The sequence below is a fragment of the Pseudonaja textilis genome, chromosome 1, assembly GCF_049901715.1.
Source record: "Pseudonaja textilis isolate UNSWEBS1 chromosome 1, rPseTex1.2, whole genome shotgun sequence".
NCBI classification, from domain to species: domain Eukaryota; kingdom Metazoa; phylum Chordata; class Lepidosauria; order Squamata; family Elapidae; genus Pseudonaja; species Pseudonaja textilis.
The window spans coordinates 122,868,806-122,895,065 of record NC_141990.1 but is presented as its reverse complement, the minus strand read 5'-3'; the positions used below and the strand labels follow the sequence as shown (position 1 = coordinate 122,895,065).

General features: G+C 35.7%; 1 protein-coding gene across 2 annotated transcripts in view; it reads right to left on the bottom strand.

Annotated features, from left to right (window-relative positions):
* Positions 1–26,260, bottom strand: part of COL21A1 (collagen type XXI alpha 1 chain) — an 86,478-nt gene that overhangs the window by 43,118 nt on the left and 17,100 nt on the right. For both annotated transcript variants that reach the window (XM_087916081.1, XM_087916090.1), the window contains exons 2-9: positions 20,896–21,021; positions 18,121–18,672; positions 10,730–10,898; positions 10,379–10,595; positions 9,024–9,197; positions 7,637–7,714; positions 5,510–5,593; positions 3,963–4,025 (exon numbers count right to left, since the gene is read on the bottom strand). In XM_087916081.1, the coding sequence (XP_087772207.1) occupies positions 3,963–4,025; positions 5,510–5,593; positions 7,637–7,714; positions 9,024–9,197; positions 10,379–10,595; positions 10,730–10,898; positions 18,121–18,672; positions 20,896–20,983 (1,425 nt within the window). In that variant the 5' untranslated portion in view covers positions 20,984–21,021. The remainder of the gene's footprint in view (positions 1–3,962; positions 4,026–5,509; positions 5,594–7,636; positions 7,715–9,023; positions 9,198–10,378; positions 10,596–10,729; positions 10,899–18,120; positions 18,673–20,895; positions 21,022–26,260) is intronic.

Below are 26,260 nucleotides of genomic sequence, written 5' to 3'. Positions count from 1 at the left end.
AGCATTCCCAATCTTTTCTGTATAAACAGTCTCAGAATTACTGCTGACTACACTCGTAATCCAGCAGTTCATGTGTCCCAAGGATCATGAATGCCTGTGGAAAGTTGAGTTTGTATGCAGTGAAGAAATATGGCTCTAACTCAAACTATCTAACTCCATTATACTTAAAGCTTTATTAGGAACGGCCTCTGTGCCTAAATAGACCTACCCACAAAGCAAATTTTCATTAAAAGAAGCATATGACTTTGGGATGCAAGGTTTTCTATTATTGCTTTCCAAACCATTTTACTCTATACTAATTGCCATTATGGCTAAGGAATATTCAAAGATTGTTTCATTTACAGCTCAATTACTAACTGAAAGACAACAAAAATAGGAGTAAGTTCCAATGAGTTTAAGAATTATTATACAGGATTACCATTTAGGCAGATCAAAAGCTGCATCATGATTTTAATACTCCTTCTTAATAGCCCTCTCAATTCCTAAAATAACTTTTCAAAAAATTTCCATACTGTGAAAAATGTTCAACTTGAAAAACTGACTCATCTGAGGAAAACTTGTAGAACTGCCAGATTATAAATCTACAAGAATTGTTTCTTTTTTCTTGCATGGTTTATTACAGTGTTATTTCTATCATTACTAAGAAGCTTTGTCCACAGCTAGAATAAAAGCTACAAGGATGTTGCTCTCACTTCTAAAAATACTAACAGTGTAACTTCCCACTTACTATTGATACCCAAAAGTTTTCTTTATCACTAATCCAGAGGTTGTACTACATTACGGAGACTTTATGAGCAGCAAGAGCCCCCCACAACTTCTCAAAGCAAGATGTTCCACTGATTAATTGTTCTCACTGTCAGGAAATTATTTCTTGTTTCTAGATTGCTTCTCTCCTTGATTGGTTTCTATCCATTGCTTCTTCTCCTGCCCTCAGGTGCTTTGGAGAGTTGACCCCCTCTTCTTTGTGGCAGCCTTTCAAATATTGGAATACAGCTATCATTTCACTCCAGCCCTTCTTTTAATTAGACTAGGCATACCTAATTCCTGCAACCATTCTTCATACAGTAGAACACTTCTGGTCACGAACACTTCTGACCACGACCAAATTGGGTTCCAACCAAAAAATTCACTTTTATTTTTTGCAGCCATTTCCCCTTCTGCGCCATTTTTTTTGTAAGCACCAAATTTCCAAAATTAGGGTCATGACAAATTGGGTTGCAACCAAAGTTATGGAACAAATTATTGTTGTGACCAGAGGTTCTACTGTATGTTTTTATCTCCAGACCTTTAATCATCTTAATTGCTCTTCTCTGCACTCTTTCCAGAGTCTCAACATCTTTTTATATCGTAGGAACCAAAACTTGATGCAGTGTTCCAAGTGTGGTCTTATCAAGTAGATTACTTATTTAGTAGAGAATACCTCCACTAAATAATGTATATCCTTATTTGTGTTGCTCCAGGAAAATACATTTCCTTCTTGACAAGGATAGAAACTGGAAAAGCAACCCTAACACTCCTTTATTATTAAATTCATGCCCCAATCAAGAAAAAGTTGTCCATCCTAGTTATGCTATAGGCAGAGGAGACTCATAAGGAGATTTCTGGTGCAAAAACACAGGAAATACATTTCTGCTGTAGAATCTGTTTTGATCTCCTGGATGTAAAAATATGAACTGCAACTGTTTAATTTTTCAAGATGCCCTTCTAGAAACAGCCAGCTAACATCTGCTAAGCACATACAACTATACTTATGGAGCAATTTCATGTAGGAAGAATTCCTCCGATAGCAAGTAAAACTCTGAACATGGAAAACATTGCATGTTGTTAAACATTATGCCCATACAAGGTTCTTTCTCATGTTCATCAAAACATGCAGACGTGCCATAGCAATGTTGCAAAAGCTCCATTCATATGTTCAGGGAGAGTGCATGCAGAATTTCTAGTCTTTAGTTCCCCTCATTTTTCTGCATTAATCTCTGTCTGCAGTATTATTCAGAACTGTTCAAAATACAAGAAGTCCTCAACTTACAACCATCTGCTTAGTGACCATTCAAAGTTACAATGGTAGTGAAAACAGTGAGTTATGATGACTGTTTTTCACATTTACAATTGTTGCAGCATCCCCATGGTCACATGGTCAAAATGGGCATGTATTTATGACGGCTGCAGTTGCACCTTTTACAGCCTTCTGACAAGCAAAGTCAACGGTAAAGCCAGATTCACCTAGCAATTGTATTACTAACATAGTAACTGCAATGATTCACTTAACAACCGTGGCAAGAAAGGTTGTAAATTTGGGCAAAACCCATTTAACAACTGTTTTTGGGTTTAAATTGTGGTTGTAAGTCAAGGACTACTGTATATTGTTTCTATTGTGAAGAATACTGATCTGAGAAAATCTGGGCTCAGGTTGCTAGTCAATCACAAAGTTTGTTGGGAATATTGACAAAGGATTTCTCTCGGGAAGATGAACTATGGGATGACATCATGTAATCTACTGCAGTTCCTTACAGTAAGCTTTGCCAACCTGTACCCTACTGTTGCTTTTCAGACAACAAAAGTTAAATATAATTGATATGAAGTACTTTCCTTTTTCTATTGAAGAGTTCAGCATTTGGGCAAAATCATAGCTTTATAATTGATTGAACTATCCAAGTAAATCCTCCTTCATAAAAAAGCAACCATTTTTTAAAGGTCTTGAATCTGCTAGCTGTTGGGCCCCTCTGAACATTATACTACAATTTCTTTATTCTTGGACTCTCCCTCATTACAATCTTCAATACATGGAAATGTGTATTTTTGGTGCTGCTATTCATAACAGTACAGTGTCGGCATCCAAAGGGAACCACCATAATAATTTCAACCATCTGTTCTACCTATGAGCATGGCCAAAATGTAACTAAGAAACCAAAATAAGAAAATTTGGACATCTTATAATATGGAACTCCTCAAGCAATTGGCAATATCCCTAAAATTTATACCGTTTCCAATAAGCATTTATCTCAGATTTTCCATGTAGAACTGATACAGAAACCAAATATACTCTGACCACCACAAAGAGACAACAGCCTTATAGAAATATAGAAGTATAAACAATCCAGGGGGGAAACATATTGTGAGCAAGAAAAGTGCACTCAAAGTAGCATTCAAAATAATAAAGACCATGCTGTTTTATTTGTTGTTAATTTTAAAAAAATCTAGAAACTTAATTAAGGCTAATTTCATTGAATATATTATAAAGGATTGAATATTCTGGAGAAAGATCAGAACTCTGAGGACAACCCATTTCAGTATTTCATTTGCCCTTACTTTAATTGCTAGGAAAGAGATGAAACCAATCTGAATTTTTAGGTATCTTCTGTAATAATCATTCAAAAAAACCCGTCCTCACTTGATTGGCACATAGAAGGTTCTATATTTTATCTTATAATGCTATTATGCAGATAGGATTTCTAAATTAAGTCAACATAGCATCCAAACATTTTTACTGCAACTGCAAGAATACTTTTACAGCAGCAAAGCAGACCATTTACAAATATAAAGTAATTTCAGATTGTGAAAGGCTTCTATACCTGCCTTTGGTAATCTGATGTTTTTGAGGTTTTTTATTTCACAATTAAAAAATGGCCAAGATAGTTTGAGAGCACCTAACTGAGCAAGATTCATTTTATGGGGAAGGGGTGCTACACTGCATGTGTCTTTAATAACAGTAGAATTAGAGGGCTATGAAACATAGACTTAACTTTGGAAAATGATAGAAAAAGCTGAACTAAATTTTAAGGAAAATATTAATACTTATTTTTGGCATACCAAACCTTTTAATGCAAACTAGGAACCCTAATTCTTTGTATTAAGGAGTATGTCTAGGCTGATTTTTTTTTATTCACAATAACATTCTGATCCACTTTATTATTAGTTTTGCATTAAAAACTACTGAAGATGACTAAGTTTTTAGTACTCACAGGCTTACCATCTGGACCAGGTTCTCCAGGGAAGCCATGATTCCCAGGTTGTCCTGGATCACCCTAGAAATAAAGACAAAGTACAGAATAAGGTGAGACTCACAAAACATTTCTCTAATCTTTAGAAGGGATCCTTCACTGCGAACTGAAACTACCCTGCATTGCTTACAGGATGAAGGGAAAGTTCAATGTTTGGGGTTTTTTAGGTGGGGATTGTCTTCCCCGCATCCTAAAACATTCCCTCCTTATCCGATAAAATTATAAAATGGTTGAGACTGGAATTATTTAGGAAACTGTTTTATTTCTCTATTACGTGGAGTTGTCTCATTTAAAGAAAATTTAAGAAATTTAAGAAAAATACAACATATTCTAACATATTCTTAAAACTGTAAAATTTTGGAAGTAAACCAAAGACATTTTATGCAGGACTTGTCTTTACAATCCAACCCTTAATTTTTCTGTGGGAAACATTTTCATCAATTGCTCTTACTTTCACAGGGGGTGGCCTTATTCTTGATATTTAAGCTGTTACAAACTTTCCTAACATGAATAACTAAATAAAAACTTTTGTAAGTATTACATTAAAAGGGCATAATAGTTGGCTGAGGCCTCAGAGAATTGGCCAGATTATTATTATTATTTTATATTCTGATATATATGAGACTGTAAGAAGATTACACGGGAACATTCAGCACCAAATCAAAGATGGTGAGATTTTTTTTTTAGCTGCCATGTCTTATCCAACAGTAATATGAACCAAACCCTGGGAAAGTACAACTTAAACATGTCAAGTAAACATTACAATTGTGGGACTTTACTATATTTCTAACAAATAATATAGCAATGGACCAGTTCACTAAAAAGCCTCATTTCCAACATCAGTCTTTCCTACTACATATCACAGAATCAATAATTCCTTTCTTAGTACAGCAAAACTTTTCCCATGAGAAATCATAATGTTGACATTCCACTGATTTTTCTGCAATGCAGTCTTCTAAAGGAGGCTGCTAAATTCTGAACTGACTATTTAAGCATAAATTTGTGAAACTTCTTACTTATTATTTCAACTATATCTAGGGTAATTAATTCCACTGTAAACTCAAGTCCTACTTCGTGGCCATTAAGACTTCTATGAAGACATGGATGGTAAAAATGTGAGGAAAATGGACAATTGTTGCTATTGTTAGTCGTGAAGTTGTGTCCCACCCATCCTGACCCCACAGACAACGTTCCCCCAGACCTTCCTGTCCTCTACCATCCCTTGGAGTTCATTTAAGTTCATGCTGACTGCTTCAGTGACTCCATCCAGCCACCTCATTCTCTGCCGTCCCCTTCTTCTGGGGAATGGACAATATGAAGGGCAAAATGTTCGGATTATGGTTTTGAATGAAGTTCCTAGTACTGAAAAAGTTCATTTCTTGACAACTTGATTGGTCTGTGGTACATTAATCCACAAACACTTCTGTTATCTCAACCATATATGTAAAACTATATATCTCAACTGTATAAGTAAAATACCTCCTATATTAGATCCAAAGTCCACTCACTTTGTGTCCTGGAGGTCCTTGTTTTCCTGGAGGACAAATACAAGGAGGTGGTGTAGATCCTACATCGCTAGGTCCATTCTTGCACTATTAAAGAAGAAAATATATTTTCAAATACCAACTCCAATATAGTTTTTACACTTGTTCCACTAAAATCCCCAAAGATAATCAAACCGGCTTTGATGATACAATAGCAATTTCATAATCACAACACAAACTTCACTGTAAAAATCAGAGGGCAGCTTCAATTTCTTAGGAGATAACTTAATTATTCCTACAGATTTTCTACAAAAAAATATATAATTTAAAATCCTGGGTGCCTTTCACAGAATGTTGCAAGTCCCTCTTTTCTCCCATCTGGGACAGATGGACAATTCTGAAGGATCCATGAATCAGATATAGAAAAATTATGCAGAAATATAAAACGAGACAATCACTGAGTGGCAAATCATTTTCTTTATATTCAAAAGTTCCTGGGCTTAACCTTTGGCATTGCCTAATGAAATTTAAAAGATCAACCACCCCCCTGGAGATTAGCGGCAATTCAGTGTAGACTCTATTGACTGGAACAAGGTTACATAAGGTGCACCCCTGTGTGGATGCCTTTTGGACTATAACTGCTGAAACCTGAAGGCATGTTTTTTTCTTATCTTGAGAAAGGGGGTAATTGATTTCTATACTATGTATTAAACAGGCACATCACAATTAAAAAATGAAGACTCGCCCCAAACATAATCTTTCCCACCTGTGTAATTGGTCCCCACCTACATAGTAACCCTCTCAGCCTGTTCCTGGGTCAGATGGAGAAATAGTTTGGATTCACCTGACAAAGAATTCTGCTATGATCTGAACAAAAAAATTATCAAGAACACTAAATCAGACAGACTGCCAAGGGATGGTCTTCTCTGAGACAAACAATTTTTCCTTGCACTGTCTGTAAAAATAAACCTTTTAAGCGTTCACAGTAACATCTGTATTAGAAAAAAATTAAGTACCCCTCCTTTCAGAGTGTTTCACATACGTAGAAGTGCTCAGATATTATCTGTTTATTGCAAAGAACAAAGTAACAAGTTCACACTTTTTTAAATGTAAGGATTATCTATCAAGCATTTTTTCCTGGGCCTGTAATTAGAGAAATTTCCACTGAACCATCCCTTATGTTTTCCAAATTCTAGATATTTTCTTCTTTCATGTATAATTGAAAGAAACCACCAAAAATTAACTGAATACTTGAATACTGCCAAAAACTGAATACTTTCTAGCACTTTATTTGCCTTAAAAGCAGAATATATCCTTCTATATTGTATATGTATTTACAGTATGTATATATGCTTTTGCAAAGAATATAAATATGAATTAAGTATGCATGTGTATATTTTACATATAGTTATATTTCATCAATGTGAGCACTGAATATTCCTAGTAATATAAAATAGTTTAGTAATGAGTAATGGAAGATAGTCTGTAATACATCAAATAAAAATCAAGATAACATAAAAATTGAAACAAACATCAATTGAATTATTTACTTAAAGAAAAATTCCTCAGCGTGGAGGTAAAGAAATGTTTTGCAAACAATAAAATCCCACATTTCCTTTTATCCCATATTCCAAACACACAAAACATTCCTACCTCACCTGGTAAGTTACAGTAAGTTTACTAGAAATGTAACAGAGGAAAGGCAAATGTTACCTTACATTTGTACAAATGTGCATTGTTTGGCCTACCTCTCCATTCTGAAATGGAAAAAAAATGTTGGAATTAAAACTTCTTTTAAAACCTGCATGCACAAGCAAGCCTTTCTTTTGCATCCTTTAAAACTGCCAAAAAACACAAAACTAATTTCTGACCATGGTCTCCCTGGACCTCCAACAGCTCAGCAAAGAGATCTGTAAATACAATTAGTCAGGGGCAATCACACACATTTTGGGAGGGGAAAAATCATCCCTGTGAAATTTTATACAAGTTGCCTGATGGAGAGCAGCCTAAATTCCTAGATTATTGCTTATGTTAACATAATTTTAGCATAAGCCCAAACCCATTCTCAGAATCTCTTTCCTCTGTTTTTCCCCCCAGACTTTTTTATTGAGAAATATCCAACAGTTCTTAGTAATTTTCTATAATACTCACAACGCCAGGTATTTCACAGGCTGTTTCACGGCTGTTTTGTTCTGGGCTGCAATAAATCCTTAATTTTTGGACATCAAACTGAAAAGCAGGAATTAACACATTCTTTAGACAAGTATTTCTTACAACATCTAATTAAGAGGCCTTTTACAGCCAAAAAGTTCACCATTATCTGGTCCTCCCCCATGGTCAGTGACAGTGATAGAGTACACTGTTGGGGTTTCAATGGGCTTCATGGACACGGGCACAAGAACTGAGCTGATATGATCTCATTCCTGGTGATGACGTCCCAAGTGCTATCCAACAAAGGCAGTTTTAAGAACTGCTTTGGACAAAGGGGAAGACGAGGGAACAAATAAAAAAAGTCCTAAAAAATGTATGTTTGGTGTAATAGTTAAGACTCCAGGTTAAAAATTGGGAGACTGTGAGTTCTAGTCCCACCTTAGGGAATAACCAAGCTGAGTGACCTTGGACCAGTCACTCACTCTCAACCCTAGAAGGAGGGAACCCCTTTTGAAAAACCTTAGCCAAGAAAACTGCAAGGACTTATCCAGGCTGTCTTTGAGAATCACATGATTGAATAGAAGGGGAAAATAAACATAAAAATGCATACATTTTTAGAAATAACGGGGTTGCACTTAATTGTTTTGGGCAAACAATGCTTATTAGAAGATGCCATTTAACAGCACATTAAAAGATGCCTTTGAAAAAAAGGTTGACCTGATGGGACAAGCAGCTGAACCCGATTAATAGTGAGTAACCTGAAAATTACTGAACAAAAACAGGTCAATGAATACATTGTTAAAGAGTGTATTTCTGCAAATCTCTATGTTCTACCACCACCCCACTTCTTTGAAGAAACACTTTAGTTAATTTTCTTCCAAGTGGATTGCAAAGGGGGCTTCCAGACTTCACCTATTTTGCTGCTGAATTTTATATGTCTAATCCCAGGATGCTAGAAGGCCATAAATGGGATTGCGAGTCATACAGCCCACAGGCCTTGAGCTGTGTTCCCCCTTCACTCACAGAAGTCCCTCTTAATTTATTTAGCCAAAGTACCTGGTTACTGTTAAGCCCCCCCTAAGCATAGTAATACCCATTCTCTATCAGAAGACTGCCAACCCTCAGGAAGAGCTTTTGTAGATAGCAAGGTCTTAAATGGGCCAAAGGGAGTGGGGGACCCAACAACCCAGCAGCAAATAGGTATTGGTATTAACTTGAATAAAAGTGCCTTTCACTAAATCAAAGCCACCAATGAATGTAACTCATTCATTACAGAGTCCATTAAATTTAACTGGCCTAATTTTAAGCTATCAGCTCAGGTTATTATACTAATGTGCATAGATTTAGCTCTGTTTCATAAAACACCGCAATCTGAACAAGTGTATACCTGCACAGTCTCTTCTTTTCCTGTATATTTTCCTATTTGAGTCACTCCACTAATATAAATTCCTGCAACAGGATGCAATGGCTTCGTTTCAGTTTCTTGATCATCTATGTACAATGTTACATCAGCTTCAGTTACTAAGAGACGAATTTGATGCCAGCCTTGATCAAACAATGTCTAGAATAGAGAATAGTAAATGTATGTTTGTCTATCTATGTAGAACAGTCGTTTTCCTATTCCTTAACTGATTTATATGCTTTTGAGACATACATTGTCATTCATATAATCTTGAAGCGTTACTAATTGCAACAACTTAATATTATAGCCCAATATTCTAAAATTGCATTGTTAATATTGGCTATCAATGTATTGCAGCTGTGCCAAGTGGTGCCTATTTGGAAAACAGAATAGGCAGAGCATAACGTATTCATCTTTAGAAAACGTTTGTATATCAGTTTGGAAGAGTAGTTTGCCATTCTTTGCTAGGGACCATAAAATATTTTTTTGTTTGTTTATTAAATATATTTTCCACCCATCATGCCATGGGGCTACCCTGGATGGCTTACAATAGTAATAAGGGTAAGAACTTAACATCTTCCAGATGTTGCAAAACTACCAATATTCCAACTCAGGACAGGCAATAATGAGGGGTAATTCAATACTATCTGGAGGGTGCTGTCCACGCCCCTTCAGAGGTCATCTTCCAAAAATAGGAAGACAACCTCTGAAACAGGAAAAGCAAGCTGACTTTTTGGTTCTGAGAACAGCCTCTTCAAAGCTTTATAAAACATCACAAAGTCAAAGTAAGTTTTGGACAAAAGAAAATTTCCAATTCCCCTTCAAAAATAGCTGTTCATAAATTCCAAATGACAATTACCAATGCAGTCAATATAATAGATGTTACGAATTAGCCATCTCTGACCATATCAAAGTGCTATTTAAAAACTACAGGAAAACATGGGACATTTTCATAATAAATTGCCACTCCTGTAGTCAGTCCCATTCTATTCTGGGTAGCCTCTTCTCCTCAGAATAGTCTTTGATAGAAAACCAGTCTATATTTAGCTAGTACTAAAGTATCAATTTAACACTCTTCAGATAGGTCAAATAAACCAACAGCAATCCTAAACCAATGAGAAGTTTTAGGAAATCATTGAAGTCACCTTTGCTTTTCATAAAAATGATGCCTCCCAGAGAATATCTTGTGCTTTACCTGATCCTATAATATTGCACAATATTTTCCAGAATGCAATTGCAAGCATGGGCCCAAATTTGGATCTGAAATATTGGATCTCCTGGCATTTAAATACATAGTATAGTTGTGCATTTTTCCAACTGACACATGATGTGCTCTTTACCTTTACACGGGGTGCAGTAAAAGTAACAACCTGACCGCCATTGACTAGGTCTGTTGTAGTAAAGGATAATGTTTTCTTTTCTCCGATTACAGTAACAGCTATTTGTGGTATTCCATCTTGGCTTAGAATCCTCCACAAATCCCATGTTTTTTTAACTTTAAATCGCTGTGTAGATACAAATACATATGATGGAGGAAGGCCTTCTGGAAATACATTTCTGAAAAACATTTTTTTTTTCAAAAATTAAAACATAAAACAATTTTAGAATTACAAAAATTCTAAAATGTACACTATAGAAATGCAAAAGTGACAAACTTTCATAAGAACTTTCAGCTCAGGAGAAAGACGTACCTTGTCAATTCTGTCAGATCAACCCGGGAAATGATTTCATAAGCTTTTACATTAGTGCTTGGAATCTGAATTCTTTTCTTCACCTTTTTTTTCACATCTAAACCTAAAAGAATATCAAATCCTTTTTCATCCCGAGATGCCACTGGAATTCTTGTTGGGCAAACTGATTCTATAAAGAATACACAGAACAAATCACTCGCAAATGAAGTAATAAACTAGTATATAACATTAAACACAAAATAGGAAATCTTCTTGTCTTGCATCAGGGTAAATAATTGCATGTTTTGGACTGAATGGCTGAGAAAGCACCTGAAACACCTTTTTAAACATGTGAAAAGTTCATTAATGATAATCATGTTCTCATGTTACATTTTTTTTCCTAGTGATAAATTCTCTTGAACTCTTGATACTACTCTGCTGTGTTTAATATCAGTCAACATTTTAGGATAGTATCAAAATATATATTTTCATATAAGTGGCAGACACATATACCATTATTATGTGGAGTGAAGTGGGCATGGAGTGTGTGTACATGTGAGTGTGTAAGCCAGCCATTTGATGTAAAATATTTTTCAATCTAGTCCAGCATCTCCCCACGCTGGATTTTACTTGCATTAGTGGTGTTAAGCATAAAATTAACTTAAATTATGAGGAAATTGCAGACAGTATTATATCAGGTGCAACTTCCATATGTTTCTGTATCGGGAGAGTGAAAGCACTAAATAGAATAACTGTTGTTAACATACAGGTCAAATCCTGCAAGCTATCAGCTTAATTTTCATGCGATGAAAGATATACCCTACAACAGCAATGGGATTGTTGTAGTTACAATGAGATGCTAAAACCTCACAAAAACTGCATGACCAAACTGTTATTTTAGGCTTGTTTTCAACTTATAATTCACACAAAAAAAGAAACTATGATACTTCTCTTTGCTCTTTTCAACTTGTTGCTATTTCCTGGTTGGTCTGAAGGCATTATTTTGATAGCATAACTGGACAAATAAGACTGACATCAGCTACAGACTATTAAAAACTAGGGGATGAAGTTTCCCTTCCTCCCTTTGCACAGAAAGGAGAAGACATGATCCTGGAGTTAGCACTGGTGACTAAACACTGATCATCTTTAGATCTGAATATTACCATTGTTTGCATATTCCTTCTCTGGAGGTATTCCTAAGTAAAGAAAGAGGAAACTATCAGACTATCATTTTCTCTTCCTCCAACCTTATCAAACCTTTCTAACTGCAAATATCCATTCCTTTCTAGAACTTGGAAGAAGATCATCCGCTGGAGTACCCATAACGTAGGTCTTCAATAAATTTAATGGTTGAAATTACAATACCAGCAGATAAGTCCACCTGCACTATATGAATTGTGGCTTGGTGTCTTTGCAAATCCTGAGCATGCTTTGAGCCTGAAACTACTTTCATTCTGAAAAAGCATGATGTGCTTGTTAAAATATTCAAAGTTGGCAGACTACTGTCCCAAAAACTAAAATAATGAAAAAAGCACAATGATGGGCATTGAAGCAGAATATTAACAAGTTTTTAAAAATAATGTACAAATATTTCTTTTTACTGGTATAAATATATAACAAATGTCCATTTAGCTTAGAGAAGGGGAAAGGAGTTGGTTTCAATAGGAGATGCAAAGGGTAGAGGTTAGAAAAATCTCATTCTGGGATATTATGAAACCATTTCTCCCCTAAGATACAGCAACAGAATATTAAGGATTCAAAGATTCCTTTTTTTTAAAAAAGCAAATCAAAATTGAAAGATGTTCCACAGGAAAAGCTCACAGCACACAACGATTTATTAGTTGTGCAGAACCATGCATGTATAGGATACAGAATTTACGCAGCACTTCTTAACAGAATATAAACTTTCACCTTCACATTCAGCAGAATGCACAATCAGATCTTATCATGTCTTCCTATTGTGAATTAATCAAGGGACAATTTCTGTAATCAGTTCCAATAGCCATTATTCATATAGATCTCCAAGAAGTGGAAACACAATGAGTGGAAGTAATCACTTGAGAACTAGAAATGCACATACACTATTTGTGATACAATGAATTTTAGTAAAGTATGTCACATCTAAGAGCAATTTTTAAAAAATATTCTGCAGTATCAACCATCATTCAAATCCTCTAATCATGGCAATGACAGTTAAATCAGAATAATTTAAAAGAGGGATTGGCAATTCAAAGCAAGCTAGGTGATAGTCAGGAAGCCTATTGCTACTATAGATGAGTTTCAGTATTAAGGACCAGTTCAATAATATCCAACAGCCTTGAAAGAACTTAGAAACATCATCACAGAGGTCCTTTCTATTATCTTTGAGAGATCATGGAGGACAAGCATAGTGGTAGAAGACCATCAGAGGGCAAAAGTTCTTCCAATTTCCAAAAATATTAACTGTAAACATGGACTAGGTAGTATAAAAATATTTATCAATTAAATGTATTAATCAAATTTATATAGCTGCCCATCTGCAGTGTACAGCAATTGAATAATAAAATATATGTAATAAAGAAATTAGTGAAAATGCTTGTTATCAATATTACATCATTAAGCCATTTATAAATAAAGGGAAGGTATTGCTTAGCATAACCATCTTTAGTTTATCTAGAAAAAGTCATGTCAAACCAACCTGTTCTTTTTTGATAGCATGATTAATGTAGTTTATTGTAGGAATATGATGGACACGTATATTGTGACCTTAAGGCTTTCAAAATGTTTTTCTATAGTATAAGGTGCTAGTATCAAGTGTTTTTCAACAAGGTGAAAATGTCATATGGCATACTGCAGCATTTTATTCTAGGCTATGTGCTGTTTAATATATTTGAAAATGATTTAGATGAGGGTTTAGAAAATATTTTTCAGAATTGCACTGATTTATACAGATTTGCAAAAACACTGATCAGATTTGTAGAAGGCGCATAGATAGATGAAGGCAGTATCATGACTCAGATGGATATTATAAGCCAGAAACCATTAATGTGAGTTTCAACATGGAAAAACTGCAAAGTCCTTCATTTGATTCAAAAAATCAAAGGCATGACGATAGGATTGGGGTGGTCATCTCAGGCAACAGTACAGGCAAAAAGTATCTATGTGTCTTGGTGGAACACAAAATGAGTATAAGGCAAGAGAGTTGTACAGCTGCAAGAAAAAGCAAATGCAGATCAAGTCTATATCAAGAGAATCAAGATAAAAAGAAGACATTATATCTCTTCTGTATTGTTCAGAAAACATGCAGTACATAAGACATCTAATAGACTTCTTAAATTGTTTGGCCAATTACCCCTTTTCCCAGTCTCAAATAATGTAATTAACCCCATACTCACCCATACAAAACAAACAATCTTGGTTGAAAGCCTCATCAGTGGCAATCCCAATACAAGCAATTATAAACTGCTCCATTATCTCCAAGATTATGCCCAAGTTATCCCCAGGTTAAAAGCCATTGACCTATAATATGGTGTTTAGTTCTGGGCACTACAGATTTGGAATAAAATGGAGTTTATTCCAAGGAAAGGAATCAAGACAAGGATATTAAAAGAAAAGAAAAGGAGTAAGAAACCCTGGATATACAGTATGTCAGCTGGAGAAGAAAAGACTGCAAGAAGATGTCTTCAGGAAGCTTAGTGTGTTTTCAGAAGAGAAGAAACAATGACTTTACAATTGCAAGGTAAGACATTTTATTGGAGAGCTCTAACAATAAAAACTATTCAATAAAGAAGCCAATTGCTTTAGCATGTAGTGTCTTCTCCTTTATAGCAGCTGTTTAAATAGAATCTGGATGGTCATCTCCAGTGGATGCTGGCACTGGAAAGAGGGGTGGACCAAAACCCACTCCAACCCTTACTGTTTATGATTTTATGTTTTATGAACTTTCTGGAACTAGCTTGGAAAATGAGTTCTCCCTCTAATAAGGGTTACCAGTTATTTAGAATTATAGATCAGAACTCATAGGACACAACTGGATGACACACACAAAAACTTAACACAGAAACAACCACATAATAAAATTAAAATGAACTGTATCCAGATAGGAATTAATGAAAAAATAAACATTGCCATTAATAAACCTCTTGTAACAATTACAGTTATACACATTTGGCAACTCTATATTTCTGGAGACTGATCCAGAGCAAAAAAAGGGGAAAAGCTCAATCTAAATGAAACATAAACATCATTTATACTGTAACGTGTAAACCAATACTAGCTGAAACATAAATGTGAGTATACGTAATAAGACATCTTACAAACTAAATGCCACTATTACTTGTATGATATAAAGCATTTTTATTCTCAGAAGCAAAAGTTTGTTTTTACATCAAAAAAGGTGAAGGGTGTTGCCCCATCATTATATAAATATTTTTTAATATTTGACCTTGTTCATATAAATATTTTAAAACAATAGAATAAACAAGAGGATCTGTTTCCATTAAAAAAAATTTAAATAAAGGAGAAAACTGGAAACAGTTTCTACATATAAACAGAATGGGACTGGCAAATTATATGCATGTTATTCATGGACTGTCTCTCAAGAATAAATCATAACAATAATAATTAAATACCATCTATATCCATATCACTTTTCAGAGGAATGTAAGCCATAACAAAAGAGCTGGAGGAAAGATTCTGCTCTAAATGGCCATCATCACAGCCCTCCAAGAAATACAAAATAAAATTTCACAATTATATCCTCAATGGTTTCTTAGAAGTATAAATATGTTGGCAAGAAGTAGACAGTTGTATTAGCACTATAGAATATTGTACTTAAAACTAATCACTAGGGGAACCATCAGTGGTGGTATTCAATTTTTTTTACTACCGGTTCTGTGGGCGTGACTTGGTGGGCATGGTGTGGCTTGGTGGGTGTGCCTTGGTGGGTGTGGCAGGGGAAGGATACTGAAAAATCCCCATTTCCTCCCCACCCCATTAGCCTGCTTTCCAGCTCCATTCTCCTGTGCAGGGCAACAAAGGAAGACCCAGCTGATCAGCTGGGACTCCAATCAGCTGGGAGTCGGGAGGCAGTGAATAGATGGGGGCAGGGGGGCAACCAGAGGTACTATTTCCCGGATGGTTCTCCGAACTTCTCAAAATTTCCACTACCGGTTCTCCAGAACCTGTCAGAATTGTCTGAACACCACCTCTGGAGACCATTCCCTTAAGAAATAATACAGGAGAGAACAGAATTTAGTTTGATCAAAATCTAAGCTGATCATATGGTTCTGTAACTTCTGTTTATCTTTTTTTAAAATATATGCAAGCTGCAAATACTGAGCACCCTCCATGTTGACTTTCATACCTTAAATTCATTTCTATACATTGGGGATTATTTTTGCCAATAGCACTGCTCCAGAATCATTTGAAAAGATGTCACATTTTTCAAGGGAATCCCTAAAGACTTCTTATATGTCGTGTACAATTTCAGAAAGGGTTTCTTTCGTGAACAGAATGGAATCTCTGAGTCCTACCCAGCATGCATTGTTTTTGACAAATAGGAAAGAATAAATTTTGAATGCTAGGGAATTAGGTTTAATTTCACAATGATCCAGAACAATTGCGATATCATTTAATTCTATGAGATTAGTCTCTGCAGCCCCAGAAATGGATGCAGAGCCCAGAGTGAATCATAATTTGCATATCTCTACCCTAGGTTTCAGCATGCTTTCATCAGTCGGACCCTACAGCAAAAAGAATGAACAAGAGGTATGGCATAAAAGATTATGAGAATCTTTTTCATCTCCAGAAGCTCATCCAAGATCACAGCACCTTCCCAGTTACCTTCTCAGATTAGGATAACCCCTTCTTTGTTGGTATTCAGTTCAGTATTTAAGACCATTCTTTTCTGAAGATCCTAAAATGGCTGACAGCACCTATTTGAGACAACTCTACCCCATATGGTGTTGTTTAACTACAGTTTATCATTGTGGCTTCGTGCATAATTTTATTCCTGTAGGGCAGGGGTGTCAAACTGGTGGCTCACAGGTTGAATGCATCATGCATAGACCATGCCCACCCCAGCTCCGGGAATGGGAAAAACATCACAAAATGTCACGTAACGGCAACATGACGTGGCAAGTTTGACACCCATGTTATAGGGGTATGAGGTAGCTGTAATCTATATAGCAGGCATACGAATGACTGTATTACTGGGTTTTAAAAAATACGGAAAATGTAATTTGGGAATTGCTGTTTATTTTTTTGCAAAAATCATAAGCCAAGTAATGTAATTAGCTTCCATCAGGCTTAATCCTTTGACCTATCTTTCCAAAGCTACCGAAGAAGCAAAATAATTGTCAAAGGATAACTGAATCTCTGCTTATATCACTGGGATGCCACAGCACTGGTCCTCCAAAGAAGATATCCCTGTATCCCTTCAGGAGTAACTTTGGAGAAATAAAACAAATTCCTTCCTTTGAAGGAATCAAAAGGGAGTCACATCCTTTTGCCCTCTTCCTTTTATTGCAACATCCACTTTTCTCTCTCAGTCCTTCTCCTGGTGAGCAGGCCAACATCTGATGAATTTTATACATACTTACATTGGCAAATCAAAGATCACTCAACATGGCAACAATCTTGGCTGCTGCCTAAGCAATTAGACAAACATTGACCCAAAGGTTTGATTACAAGTAATCTTCAACTTACAACATTCATTTAGTGACCATTTGAACTTACAATGACACAAAAAAAATATGATATGGATATTTTACAGACTTATGACTGTTGCAACAACCCCATGGTCACATGACCAAAATTCAGCCACTTGGCAACTGATTCATATTTATGACAGTTGCAGTGTCCTGGAATCATGTGATCACCTTCTGCAACCTTCTGACAAGCAAAATCAATGGGGAAGCCAGATTCATTTAACAACTGTATTACTAACTTAGCAACTGCAGTGATTCACTCAACAAGAAAAGTCATGAAATGGGGCAGAAGTCACTTAACAACTGCCTCACAATTTTGGGCTCAATTATGGTCATAAGTGGAGGATTACCTGTACCGTTAATTCATTGTTTTAAGAAATGGTGATATTTGACACAGCTCACACTGGATGCTCTTGATACTTATATGCCAGCTAACCCAATTTCATGTTACTATATTCAATAGATATATCACTGCAGCTGAACATGATGATTGCTTTTTTATTGATTTGCAATATATCTTTATATTGTTGTTTGCTGAACAACTGAAATCAACCTTTATGTCACTGAAATACCAGGTTGTTTTAGTATAACTTAAAGAGACCAATCCCCATTATATATCTCCTGTCCCCACCTTAGCATAATTCTTAAAACATTATATTATCACGCAATAGAATCTCACACATTTAAAAAAGAAGTGCTCCACAAAGAATGATTAATAGTTACCTTCACAGAGTTTCTGCTTTATCACTTCCCTTATTCTGGATATCGCCATATAATCTTCAACATGGAACACATATGTGGAAGAGGGTTTGTTGGCAATTGCTTTCAGTTCATCCTCTTCAGTTTCAGAACCAACGCCAATGGCAAACAGTGTGATCTTGTTTCTCCTGGCTTCAGCAGCCACCTCTTTGACTTCATCTTGGGACTTACCATCAGTCAGAACAATTGCGATCCTTGTAAGGAATCTTTCTGATTTAGCAAATAGATGGTCCATTGCAAACTGAATGGCTCTGCCTGTTCTTGTATTTCCACCCAAATACTGTACATATGCCATTTCTCTGATTAGATTCTCATTGGAATCATAAAAACCCAGAGGAATTTCAAGTACAGGATAATCACTGTACTGTACTACTCCAACCTGAATAAATTTTGGTCCTATGTTAAAGTTACTTGTAATATTGAACAACCATCTTTTGATTATTTCAAAGTTTTCTGGGCCAACGCTGTAGGAGCCATCCAAGATGAAAACTAAATCTGCTGGAGCTGTTCGGCAACCTAAAACAAATATAGAGAAAAAATGTTTTACTTGTATCTTTATCATCATAATTCAAGATAGTTAGCATCCTTTAGACTATAAACTAGGATGGAAACCTCGTCAAATGTAACTGTATTTATTTCTAGATAAAAATATATTGGGTGTTTTTTTTAATCTCTTGTCTAAATAAAATAAGCTACAACCTAACCAAGTTAGTTAAACACAAGTGACTTGAAGACTTAGTCATTTCAATCCCTATTGTGAATTTCAGGTAGTCAGTTTTAAAATGTGATAAAAATGGCAGAAACCTGTACTCAATTCTCAACTTTTTTTGTGTAGAATTGCCTCAGTACACTGTGTTAACTTTTAAACCAATTTACAATAAATATGGGATTAGAAGAATAACCCCAATACTAGTAAAATAAATAGAAAGGAACTTATAATTCATTATTTTTGTACTTCATATATAAGAGTACAGTTTTAAATGATGTTTAAGGGCTCAGTGTTCAGAGAAAAGCTGAATACGTTGATTTCTATAGCTATAGTCATATTCTACACACCAGGCATAAATTGTTTTATTTTCTCTTAGAAAAAGTAGATATTTTTGCTAGATTTATTAGATAGCTAAACTGGTGGAATCATGTTTTATCCATGTTTTAAACTTTTCTTTAAAAATTATTTAAAAAGATAGGGACTTAAATAGTAATGCTTAAATTAACAAGGATGTGAATGCTTAAAGAGCATAGATTGTTGAGAGAGGAAAACTATGAAGATAGAAATGAAATGAACTGGTTAGGCCTGAACCCAGGTTTCCTTCCATACTGTAGTATTTTATTGTAGCTTTAATTCATGTATATCACTCACTAGCTTCGCTATGAAACTATGTAGCCAGGCTTAGTTTTTTGGGAGGAAAATAAGGGGGCGGGATTCTTCCTCTGCCTACCAGCATCCATAGGTATTTATCTGGCTAGTGTCCTCTCAGTGTGTGAGAGAGTTGAGGGCTGTTTGGAAACTGAAACAGTATTTGCTCTGTGAGCAAGAAGGAGACAGCAAGGAGCCTGGGCGTGGCTTAGCTCAACTGCTCTGTACTGAAGCTGCTTGCTGCTGTGAAACTAAAACTGAAACTGAAACTCTGCTTGTGTTTTGCATTTGGAACAGATTTCTTTCCAGGTGGGGAGTAGTACTCCTTAGCATCAGAGCATGTTAATAATAATATAGGAAATACTAATGCTCTGATGGTCATTTCAAAAAATCCTTTCTTAGTGGGCACCTAGAAGCAGGGGTGGGATTCTACCAGTTTACACCTATTCGTGAGAATCAGTTGTTAGCATTCTAAGCAGTTCGGAGAACCGGTTGTTAGATGAAATTACTGGCCTAATCCTGTAAGAAAGGCAGGAAGGAAACATTCTGGTGTTGCTTACAGAAACTGCCTCTCCATTAACCCTTATTACGTTCTTGGCAGGACTAGACTTCCTGTCTCAGGAACCTCTCTGGAGTTTTTTTCTCCTTCTTTGCTAGTACTTTGCTTGTGTGGAGTGACCATTCAAAGTTACAATGGCACTGAAAAAAAGTGACTTATGACCATTTTTCACACTTACGACTGTTGCAACATCCCCAGTCATGAGAGGCCCAGTGAGAAGATGCGTGCCTCGATGTGAGTGTTATCGAGTTGGCCACACCCAGCCAATAACATGACCACCAAGCCATGTCCACCCAGTCACATGACCACCAAGCCATGCCCACCACCTAAGCCACACCCACAGAACCAGTTGTTAAAAAATTTGAATCCCACCCCTGCCTAGAAGCCAAGAGGAACATATGTGCCAAATTTCACGTTTGTAGGCGTTACGGTTCTACAATTTTTGTGATGATGCATGAGTGGAATTTCGCTTTTATATATATAGATTTGCAGCTTTCACATTATGTAACCAATTGGAATAACTTACTGTGCACAAAAGACTATTGGCTTAGAGATAACTAATATGGTATGTTCCTGTAGCTCATCTAATCATAATTTTTTCAACAGGAGACTTGATATTCCTAGTGAATCAAATAGAAAAAGACAGAGCAGACTCTTGAAAGTTTTCTAGTTTTGATCAAAATACCAATGAGATCATACAGAAATATAAAATTCTAGAGGTTTCTGTTTCACTTAGGACTATCTCAAACATTATAATGAGACAACTGCAAAAACTGAAAGTTTCTATATTTTATTAAGTATTTCTGGTTAGCAAAACTCTTACTTGCTCTTGTATCAGCACCTTCAGCCAATATGCAACCATGTAGTAAGAACATTAAAACTGTCTGAAGAAACGTTATGTTCTTTGCCATGTATACAGTATTTTGTGTCCTTCAAATCCTAAAACAGACTGGGGGAAAATACAAAATATTTAAAAACAGTATTACAACAATATTAAAACAATGATATAAGAAAATAGGAAAGCAATATATATAAATGGTTATAGCTTCCTGTAAGATTAATCGGTGTAACAGATTGGTTCAGCTAATTGTATTATATAACTAAATTAACTCCAATTAGTTAGGACTTACAATAAACCTAAAATACTAGTTTTTAATCTGAGGAGACTTAATCATAAGAAAGTAATGTCAACAGGGTCCTCTACCACTAAGTGCTATAACAGTCAAAACTTCAACACAGTAAGGCCTCCATGTATACTGGGATACTATATTCGTGACTTGCATTGAGGCCACTTGCCAAAATTCCCAAGTATATCAGACATTTAGTGACCACACAATGAACTGCATGGAATAAAAGCCTAGATATATACAAGGAACTGTGGAACTATTGCACATTCTTCCTGTGTTAAATACTTATTATTAGAAGTCAATACCACAAAGGCCAGCATTCCAAAACTTAAAATAGACCAGAATACAAAAATTGCCTCGGGTATACAGAAATATGTGCACATTTTATCCTATTGTGTAGTAGAATTTCTACATGAGATAAAATCGTATGAAAAATCCAGTAGAGACTGAGCTCCAAGACATTATTTCAACAAACTGGTACCTTCTAGAAATTTTGGATTTAGTTCATATAAGTGCAGGATAAATAGGAAGGCTAATCTGACACAATCCCACAAAGAATGTAAAAAATATGAAACTTCTGCAATTCACCAAAACCAGACTTACATTGACTAGTTCAAAAAATTAGATAAATCTGATCAAATAATTTTAATATATTTCAAGACAAAACAAGCTGCTATATAAATCCAATTTATAATAGAGGTGTGCAGAACTTTTCAAATTAGGAATAGTTGAAGTCTGAAATTGTTTTATTGACTATTCTAGAACTCCTTTCAATACAAAAGTTCTTTTCTAGCTCAAAACATGTGCTTTGAGCTTGAAATATCTTTGAACAATTTGAAACTAACGTTATGAATTCAAAATATTTTGTATATCTCCATTTATATGCAGATGCCAGGTGCAAAGAATCAGGACCATCCTCACAGACTGGAGCATAAACTATTTACTGAAGCCTATACACAAGAATCGGGTCAACTAACAGCTTTAAATTGGTGCTAGATAAGGGTCAAAAGAATTCAAGGGGGGCGTGGATTTGGATATCTTGTAGCAATGCAAAAACTCTAAACTGATAATACAACTAGACACAAGAATAGTTTTTCCCGAAAACCATCACTCTGCTAAACAAATAATTCCCACAACACTTCCCAACTATTTACAAAGTCTGCATTACTATTACTATTAATCTTCTCATCTCTTCTTATCACCCATCCCCTTCCACTTGTGACTGTATGACTGTAACTTTGTTGCTTGTATCCTGACGTTTTAATGACTGTTTCCTAGTATGATTTGATTGCCTATTTCTACCCTATGACTATATTAAGTGTTGTACCTGATGATTCTTGACAAATGTGTCTTTTCTTTTTATGTACACTGACAGCATATGCACCAAGACAAATTCCTTGTGTGTCTAATCACACTTGGTCAATAAAGAATTCATTTTATTCTACCCTCCACCTGTACCTGCTGTTCTCCTATGTTAACTATCGTGAAGCATTTTTCCCGCTCTATATGCTAAGCCACTTTAAAATTTATGATTAGGGCCTGATCAGATTGCAAAGAATAGTTTTACCAATCAGTGCTAACTTCAGGATTCTTCAAGAGCTAGGATAAGATACTCTCGGTGAATTGCTCAGGCTTGCATATTAGAAAGGTATTCCAAAACCACTGATGCTATTTCATCCTGATATGGCTTATCACTCTTTAATCTATTCATTTTCTCATCAGGGCCAAAGATCTTAATTTAGTCGAGCCTGGCACTCAGACAAATCAGCCATCAACAGGCACATAGAGATAAATGACATCTAGATATCGTTCAAAAGAGACAATCAAAACGCCGAAAATGAAACAAAAGGACCAAAACACCTCCTTCCCAACAATCAACATCCAAATAAGCAGAGATTAATAAACCAATAATCAAGCAGTAAACAATACTCCAATTAAGGAACTACCACTCAGACAAACAATTGAACAGTAAACAATAGACCAATCAAAGAACCACCAAGATCACTCCCACCAACACTGATAGGGCAATCCACCTGTATATAAACAGAGAGTTACCCCACCCCCTTCTAGCACTGATGACATTACTTAATTCCATAATGAAACACCTACAAGTAAACAGCCAAGCTCAGAGAGCACCACAGATCCCCTAGGGGTCATTGTAAATGGCAGTGGTATGGGCCTTTGAGTCTACATTTGGTCCCACTTCTAAACTGCAGTTTTGTGAATCTACTCAAAAACCACTATATACAATTACAGAAATACTGTCTATTACTGAATTTTGATTCAGATCAAAAGGTTAATGTATTTTGTATTTGTAACTGTTTCAATGAACATCAGAAATTATGCTTTTTTAATTTTTTTCACTTGCACTTCTCCCTAATATTTTTCAACATTTTTGTTTTTTCATTTTTGTAGAATTTTAATGCTTTTTAAAAAAATATTTATACAATGACAAACCAAATAAATATAGCTGTATACGTTTATTTTTTTCCCTTTTGTTATCATCAATATTACAAAAGTTAGTTTCTTGAAGCCCATAGCTATCTATAAAGTGCCAAGTTCAACAATGGCTTATTCTTCAGTATTTGTGGCTTTTGACCTAAATACAGAAAATAATAAACATTTATCCAAATCTACAAAACAGAAATGGAACACAAGGTATTTCTGGAAAGGTGTCACTATTTATCTGGGACCTGGTACTAATAACTCTGCCAATGACCTGTTATGAAACTTCTCAAGCACTATAAAAATGTGCAGACCAGCTTTACAATATGCCAAATTTTAATCTAGCATACATAAATTTCCTGAGGGATGTAGTTCTATGTAACTAGTCATTTCCTTTCTTTTACAAAGAGCAGCCAAAGGAACACAAAGGATAAGAGCAATCAGCCATTATATACTATACCGTCATCTAGCACAGTATGGATGTTATAATAACAAAGATTATAATACAACAAAAAAGCCATTTTTGACAAGCTTTTGATTTCACAAACAGGAATCCAAGTATTCAGTGTTTGATAATGAGTGGATACGATTGAGGAAAGATTGATGGAAGATGCAAATATACTTAATGCAAATTAGTCATTAACTTACACCCATTCATTTAACAAAAGCTCAAAGTTACAACAGTCTTTGAAAAAGTTTTTTATAACCTCTCCTTGAAGTTAGGACCTTGTCAGTACCTCTGTGGTCATATTACAATTCAGGCACTTGGCAACCAGTTTGCATTTACAATAATTGCAGCTTTGTGTGGTCACATGATCACAATTCGTGACCTTCCCAATTGGCTTCCGACAAACAGAGTAAATCCGTAAAGCTGGGTTTACGTAACAGCCATATGATCCATTTAATGACCATGCTGAATTGCTTGATGACTGTGGTAAAAATGACAGTAAAATCAAATCTGGTCATATGAGGATTTGTTTTATGACCATACTGACTTACAATGGAAATCCCAATCCCAATTGTGGTTGTAAGTCAAAGACTACCTGTAAAAGCTGTAATGTGTGAGTTTAATGTGCAAGTTGACAAGTTTAAACAACCCAGCTATATGCAAAAATTTAGCTGGAATATATTTCATTTTAAGCATCAAGGGGGCATGACCAATGTTATTCACTTGCATATTTATACTGAAATACTGGTTTTTGTTTGTTTGTTTGTTTTAGTTTATTATAGTCATAGACCAGAGACCAAAACAAATAAAAACACTCAGTAAATATACAATTAAAATTAATAACAACTAACATACTATTTAGAGCAGGGATGCCAAACTCAAGCCCCACAGGCCAGATCTGGCCCGCGGAGTGCTTAAATCTGGCCTGTAGGGCCAGCCTGGAAATAGCAAAAAACCAGCCCATGGTGCCTCTGGCAGCCAAAATGGCCAGCAGGGTGCTGCAGGAGGTCCCCGTGCCCCATTTTGGCTGGCAGGGTGCTGCAGGAAGCGTCCATCCCATCTCCCACCTCCTGCCAGCACATGGAGGAGAACTACAATGCTGATCCAGCCCTGGAAGAAATCCAGTTGGACACCCCTGGTTTAGAGTTTAGGCTCACAAGTCAGTGAAATGCTGTATCTTGGATTTCCCACCCAAAAAACACTCGAAAAATGATAGAGTGGGTGCAGACAGATCGCAATCGAATGGCCACGCACTGTTACCTTTTTTTAAAAAAAAATTCTCAATGAATTAAGATTTGGTCATTTTAGACCTGAATTAGGCTTTGCTGTAGATAAGGAAGTATAGACCTAAGAGGTCACTATTAGCTAAAGTATAAATGGAACATCAGTTTCTGACATCAAACAAAAAATGGCCACTAATTTTTAGGCAGAAGTTAAATAAATTATAAGCAAGGGCCTTAACAGACATGGTGAGGGAGCAGAGATTCTTGTAGATTTTGCCCTTATTAGGCTCCCTGCCCACCCACAATCGCTGTCCTGGAGAGCCCTACTTCAGATTTATCATATTTTTCTTTTTATTTAGAGTATATGCAGGAGCCTCTACATTTTACTCCTAGCAAACAATAACAGGGACAATATTCAGGCTCTATTTGCTTGCTATTTTTCCAATTAATATTAATAATGTACAATAATGAAAATATTCTTTTTATCATTTGCTTGTGTCAACAATAATGGAGAGAGAGAACGGGAGGTGGGGGGGGGAAATAAATGCAATTTTTGTACTATTTCAGTCCCAGTATGACTAATCCATTTACATGAAGTGCTAGAATTCAGCTAAGCAATACTTACAGAAGAAAGAGTCTGTCATCCACTTTCCCATAAGCCAGTGTCCCAATCAAAACTCATGCCAGTTCAGTTTTAGATTATCTAATAATACAGTCTATGAAACCTTGCAAACAAAGTTGTTATAGCCCTTTTACATTTTAAAATATGAACTGTTAAAGGGCTATAGCAGCAGAACCTAGCAAATATTTGGCATCAAAAATATTATTCATCAAGTTTCGCAAACTAGTAGATCCCTAGGCATCTAGGAGTATTTAAACTCTAATTCTTATATCAACTTGAGGGAAGTAAGAATGAATTATGAAATACATCTATCCTTTGCTTGC